Here is a 6,875-nt window from a genome sequence, read left to right as displayed (position 1 = left end):
GATCTCAAGAAATTGTTATTTCTTAATTTATATTAATAATATTGTGAATACAATATTTTATGATGTATAGCTTTGATTTATCATGATGAAGATTATTGATAATCCAATATTTAGGTTTTTTGGGCACTGGCAATTTAATATTGAGTTGATGATTTCCATTTTTGATGGTTTTTTGGGCACTGGCAATTCTAATATATTATTATTATATAAAATTATGTTTCGATGCATCGAGTTGATGATTTCCCTTTGAGGTGCTCATAAAGTAATTGTACTAGAAACCTGATCGTTTGAAATTAATTTCAGGTACAATAATAATGTTAAAGCAATCAAAACTATTGGATAATATATTAATTAATCAAAGCTTCCAATAAGCTTAAATTAGTTAATGGATATGCACTATCATAAATATTATTAAAATAAGATTTTATTGAAAAAGAAAACAAAAAAACCCTTGAGAGCACAAAGCGCAAACTAAGGGCCGAGCCTCATTAAAACCCCTCTAAGGCAAACCCGCGAGGGAAAATCCTTAAAGGGGAAAAAGAGTACTCGTTGAAGCACAAATGTGAAAGGAAGCGGAGGTGAGACAACTTCAAAGGTTCCGGCCTAACCATCACCTCTAAGTTGCTCGGCTTCCCAACACAAAAAAACAACGAACAAAAGACACAAATCAAACACGGAAACCAAACAGTGCGAACCAAAGACAAGCGACACAAACCCTGCGTATCGTGCAAGCAAAACAAAGGAGGAGATAAAACTCCGAGACTCAGCTCATCAATGACGGCCTCGGCTGAATCCCACCAAAACCCGACTCCAAGAGAGGAAGTCGAAATCCAAAAGAGTCCGACCAGCTTCACCCCCGAGCCGAGCTCACCCGGACACGGAAAGGCTCCACTGCCACTCCAACCCCAACTACTCCAGCTCACATCCGAACAGCCACAAATCCCATGCTGCGCCCGAACCCAACTCTCGGCGTCATCATCATCACCCACACACTCCCAAGCGACATGCCTACCAAGAGCTCGGACAAAAGCCCGAACCAAAAGATTTCCAAGCCACCTGTTCACCAAAGCCGCCAAGACCCTATCGAGCATAGCAGAAACCCCAGGAAGCGCAGAATCCTCACACAAGCTATTCCAAACAGAGACAAAGATCATAGGTAAAAACCAGCGAGAGAGCACATCAACGACCAAAGCTGCTCCCTGCAAAAACAAAATCCGCCGTCCATCAATTCTAGGAGCGACCAGAATCGACGCGGCTCCACCAAACGAGATCCGACCTCCCCGCCCCCAGCCAATAGCGCACCAGATGACTGTTAAAAAGACGGAGAGACATCCCCACACAATCCTCCGCCCGCAAAACTCCCATCTGCCTAACCACCAACAGCGAAAAACTCTCCCAAACTGGAGCAGCGGCACAAAAAGACCCACAAAACTAGCGAGCAATTCTAACATGACTATGAGACGACATATCACGCGAAACCGCAAGCTTGATCTCATCAATGGCAAATGGCCACCATCCCTCCTGCCTATTGCCATTTGCCATAATATCCGCAGGTTGATTACCCTCCCTGTAAATATGAGTAACCATCAGCCGAAAATCATTCAAGATTTTCAGAACATTTATCCAGGAAGCTATAAAACGCCACGGCACATCCGTGGACCGCGACTCCAGAAGGTGGACAACATACATCGAATCCGCTTCAACCCACAAGTAATGCCAACCACGATCATGAGCAATGTTGATAGCGGTTATGACCGCCAGAAGCTCCGCCTCAAAAGCATAGCCAGTCCCTCCCTTGATATGAAAACAACCACGAACACTAGCCCAATTGTCTCGAAAAACCCCACCCGCGGCAATGTTACCAGGCGCCCCATCAGCCGAGCCATCCGTATTCACTTTAACCCAATGATCAACAGGAGGCCACCAATGAACCTCAATCATACGAGGAGGAGGTGCAACCCGACCTCTTACCCCAAGCTCTCTAGTGATTAAGTAATCACTCCAAGTATTATCCATCGTACCAAGCTTCTGGAAATTGACATCTAATTCTTTCAAGAAGGCTTTAACAAAAGCAAGAATAGATTGGCTACTAAACTGGAGGTCCTCGAAAATCACAGCATTTCTGGCGTCCCAAATCTTCCACATGAGAGTGAGAATGGCAGGTTTCCAGATCGTAAGAACCTGCGTACTAAAGTGAGTATTCCAAGCAATAACCAAAAACGAATGAATATCCAACGAATTCAGAAAATCTTCTTTGCCGAACCAAGAGAGCAAAGCAGTCCACAAAGGCCTAATTTTGGAGCAACTCCACATGATATGCGAAATGGACTCCGCCTCCAAGAAGCAAATAGGACAGCCATTAGGTGCCGTCAAACCTTGCCGAATAAGAATGTCCATAGTAGGAAGTCGCTCATGAAGAACACGCCAGCATAATATAGAACGGCGGACCGGAATGTAGTTCTCCCAAATCCACTTTCCCCATTTCACTTTGGGAAAATGGTGGCACTTGCTAGAAAAAGCAAGAGCCGCCGAGACCTCTCCCTTAAGCGAGTGTTTCCAGAACCTGGCGTCTTGTTCCTCTCCCATAGGAACAAGCAAGATGTCCGCCACAATATCAGGGAACTTGTTGACAAAAGAAGCAGAAAAGTGCCAGAGACCGTCATAGTAATAATCCTGCACCGAAAACTGGAGATAATCATGCATAAAATGAGGAATAGATAGCCTGTCCACAAGTTTGTAACCGAGCCAGTCATCCCGCCAAAAATACGTGTTATCTCCACGGTTAACACAAATATAAGAGTCCTCCACCAAATTGTTTATCTCGTGCTTGACACCAATCCAAATCGAAGAATTAGCAATTTGTTCTTTGGCATATCCGAACGGAGTAAGATAACGAGACCTCATGATCTTGTGAGCCCAATCAACACCTTTAATCATCTTCCAAGCCAACTTCATCAAGAAGGATTGATTCATTAATGTAATCGATTTAATTCCAAGCCCTCCCTCCTCCTTAGGCGCACACACACGCCCCCAACTGACCGAGCATTTAGGCCGCTCATCAATGTTTCCGGTCCAAACGAAATTCCTGCACTTCTTATCCAAGGAATGCAGCAGAGATTTAGGCCATCGATAAACCATCATTGAATGCACAATCGAACTCTGGATCACCGAGCAAACAAGACAAAGACGACCAGCAATGGAGAGCTGAAGACCTTTCCACCTGGCAAATTTCTGCACAATACGATCGAAGATGGGCATAAAATAAGAGGCACGGGGGCGTCTTATGAAAATAGGAACGCCCAAATAGATCACCGGCAAATTCCCAATAGTAAATCCCATGGCACGCTGAATAGCCCGTCTTCTCTCAGTGGGGACTTTGGAGCCAAAATAAATGTTCGACTTTTCCTGGCTGCAAATCTGCCCAAAGATGGAGCCATAATAGGTCAAAATATCCTGAATCTTACGTGCATTCCGAACAGTGGCAGTGCAGAAAAGAATGATATCATCCGCATAAAACAGATGCGTAGGGAAGTGGGCAGTCCTACTGAATCCCATAGGAACGAGATGTCTAGAGTCCACACAGCTGCTGATGAGACGGCTTAAAACATCTTCAGCAATACCGAAAAGAATAGGCGAAAGAGGATCCCCTTGCCTGACGCCACGAGAGCAAGCAAAATAACCACTGAGCTTGCCATTGAACAAAATCGAAAGCCTGGCAGATTGAAAGATGATATAAATCCACCTGATAAAAGTCTCATGATATCCGTTCGCCCTCAGAACTTGCACAATGAACTCCCAATGAATAGTGTCAAAGGCTTTTTTGATATCAATTTTATAGGCCATATTGTAACCCCGATTTGTCCTTTGCATACAGTTGAACCCCTCAGAGCTGAGCATAACGCAGTCATGAATATTCCGACCACTGATAAAGTCAAATTGGTTAGCAGCCACATGAGTGGCAGCCACCACACTAAGCCTCGAAGCCAGAATCTTTGAAATGATTTTGAATAAGAAATTCGAAAGCACAATGGGACGAAGGTCAGACACAGAAGAAACAACCTCCTTTTTAGGAATAAGGATCATAGTGCTCGAATTACAACCCGTGGAAAGATAGGATCTAGAGAAGAAAGTCTGAACCGCCTTAACCACATCCGTCTTAAGGATCTCCCAACAAATATGAAAGAACTTTCCCGAAAAGCCATCCGGTCCAGGAGCACTGTTGGAATCCATACCAAAAACCGCCGCCGCAATCTCACTTTCATCAGGAATACAAACTAAAGTATGATTCTGATCCTCAGAAACAGAATGCTCAATGAGCGCCTCCACCTCCAAAGGATCAGCGTGCGGGCTGCCATCATCAGAAAACAGAGCTGAAAAATGCCCAACAACATGCTGCTCAATGGTATGCTGATCATAAGTGTCCACTCCATTAACAAGAAGCCGAGTGATCGACGTTTTCCATTTTTTAAACTTCTTCAATCTGTGGAAAAAAGAAGTATTTATGTCCCCATCTTGCAACCAGATAGCCCTGCTTTTCTGCTGCAAGAGATTATTTTTCTGCGTAAGCGCCACATTCAGCTCAGCCTGTAAACCCATCTCCTCATCAAATAAAGTATCAGTATAACCAGTATCCGAAATCTTTCCCTGAGTGATAGCTAACTGTCGCTGAAACTCCGCAATCCTCAAATCAACGTTCCCAAAGATCTCCTTATTCCAGTTCTTAATAACAGAGCGAAGCCGCTTAAGCTTCAGCATCACAAGAAGAATCGGGCAACTAGTGCTAACGGTATTCTGCCACGAAGTACGGACCATCTCCTGAAACGTAGGATGAAGAACCCACATGTTCAAGAAACGGAACTGACGTTTGCCAGAATAGCAAAAACGATTGCATCTTAAAACGAGAGGAGAGTGGTCAGAAGTAACACGAGGAAGGACCGAAGTGGTGACCGAGTCCCAAAGATCAGCAAAACTCTGAGAGAACAGAGCTCTGTCAAGAATGGATTCCACATGACGAGGAAGAAAGCGACGTCCCGACCAAGTAAAACGCAACCCGTCAGTAGGGGACTCGATAAAGCAAGTATCATCAATAAAGGAACAAAACTCCATACACGAGCTCCTGGCCAGAGAAGCAGTGCTGATTCTTTCATTAGCACCTTTCACCGCATTAAAATCCCCAATAAAAACGGTGTTTCCAGAAGTAAAGTGAAGCAAATCTCTCCAAAGATCACGTCTAAGAGTTTGTTCATTAGCCCCATGAATAATGGCGACTCGAAAACAAAGATTCTGCCAGATACAATCAACGATAACCGCCTGAGACGAAGAAAAGATGACAGTGGCGACAACAGAAGGTTGAGCAAGGATCCAAATGTTCGGGCAACTAGGATCTCTACAGTTCTAGTGCACCGGGACCAAATTCACTGAAGTCCAGAAATTTTGGCGAATTTTACGAAGAGCTTTCTTAGGTTCAATAACACCCAAGATAACAGGAGAAAAAGAACTACAATGTTCTTTGAGCAAACGCTTGGATTCGTCCGTCATCCCACGGGCGTTCCAGGCCATAATATTCATAAAATCAATTAAGATTAGCGGGAGAAGCCCCGCTTCTCTCCACTTGATCAGCCCAGCTCTCTTTCACAACATTATCCATCGCTTGAAAACACGCTTTGCCACTATTGTCAATCACATACTCCCGAGGCTTAGCTCCATTATCTCCTGATTTCCTCAAACGACTTTTAATCGTTTCATCCGCCTGCTGTGAAACTTGACCAACAGATCTTGCCGCTTGCTCCTTTTTCGTGGGGCGGCCACGCCCCCTTTTGACCTCCGGAATGGGCGCCTTGGCGAGAGCAAGAATCTGCTCCAATCGCTCAGCTTTCATGGCATTTTCTATAGCTTTAACAGACTTCTCTCCAGTCGCAGCTGTCTCAACATCAACAATAATCGTCTCAGTTTCCTCCTCCGAGCTGTAATCTGTAAGTGGCTGATCAAAAACCGACCTCTGAACCGGTTTGGAGATGGCTTCCAAAAGATCCGGACCTGAAGTGTTTTGCCCTTTACTTCCCAGCTGAACCATCTGATCTTCCTTAGCTATCGCTCCTCGCGAATCATCTTCTGTCCAGGGTTCCTGCTCCTAAGGTTGCACGCTCAACTTTGGAGCATTCGGATTCTCCTTAAATGTAGCAACTTCTGAGTAGATCTGTTTTCCTCACGTGGAACCACCTGCTGCTCAACCAAACCCTCCTCGGTTTCTATCATAATTCCCACGTCATCATTCAAGATGTGAAATCTATTTTCATTCGTAGTCACCGAGTTCTGCTTTTTCAAAGAAGCAGGACTCCCAGCCATTTGTCTACGTTCACCATCTCGGTTCGAAGCTTGCTCATCCGGCCCCAACTCTCCTCGAGAATCCGAAATTTCCTGCCAAAACTGAGCTTTTTGGAGGCTGTTTTAATTCAGCATTAGCACCTCCACCGGCCTTAGATTGAGCTTTGCGGCATTTATCCGAGGAGTGTCCCGTGATTTTACACCTAGAACAATAGAAAGGCAAATATTCATAAGTAAATTCGACGTGAAAAGAGAAATCATCCGCATCAAAGAGTAAGGTATTAGGGAGAGGCTGTGACATATCTAGTTCCACCAGGATTCGCGCAAACTGCCCAAAATCGCGTGTAATAGAAGCCCCGTCAATCTTGAGTGGATGCCCTATGTATCTAGCAATGCCTGAAATCACCTCAGCATGCCAATATTCAATGGGAAGATAGTGAATACGAACCCAAACATTGGCTAAAGAGGAGTGTTCCTTAAAAGGATCAAAGCAGCATAAGATTTCATCGGTGGAATTTCTACAACAGGATCTGTCATCGCAGTCAAGCCCA

At 44.7% G+C, this 6,875-nt stretch overlaps 1 protein-coding gene across 1 annotated transcript; it reads right to left on the bottom strand.

Moving 5' to 3' along the window:
* Nucleotides 1–488: 488 nt before the first annotated feature.
* On the bottom strand, nucleotides 489–5,538 carry LOC130998228 (uncharacterized). Its single transcript, XM_057923659.1, has 3 exons — nucleotides 5,404–5,538; nucleotides 1,450–5,283; nucleotides 489–1,199 (listed from the first exon to the last, which is right to left on the bottom strand). The coding sequence occupies exons 1-3, from the start codon at nucleotides 5,536–5,538 to the stop codon at nucleotides 489–491; spliced, it is 4,680 nt and encodes a 1,559-aa protein (XP_057779642.1).
* Between the last annotated feature and the right edge of the window lie 1,337 nt (nucleotides 5,539–6,875).

Source organism: Salvia miltiorrhiza, chromosome 8 (assembly GCF_028751815.1).
Source record: "Salvia miltiorrhiza cultivar Shanhuang (shh) chromosome 8, IMPLAD_Smil_shh, whole genome shotgun sequence".
In the NCBI taxonomy this organism is placed as follows: domain Eukaryota; kingdom Viridiplantae; phylum Streptophyta; class Magnoliopsida; order Lamiales; family Lamiaceae; genus Salvia; species Salvia miltiorrhiza.
This window is presented reverse-complemented; position numbering and strand designations above follow the sequence as displayed.

Bases quoted from the DNA above. Each gene is read 5' to 3' on its own strand.
- LOC130998228 (XM_057923659.1), bottom strand. From the start codon at position 5,538: ATGACGGACGAATCCAAGCGTTTGCTCAAAGAACATTGTAGTTCTTTT. The intron at 5,284-5,403 runs GTGCACTAGAAC...TGTATCTGGCAG, and splicing joins CTTCAGTGAATTTGGTCCCG to AATCTTTGTTTTCGAGTCGC. The intron at 1,200-1,449 runs GTTAGAATTGCT...TTGTTTTTGCAG, and splicing joins ATATGTCGTCTCATAGTCAT to GGAGCAGCTTTGGTCGTTGA.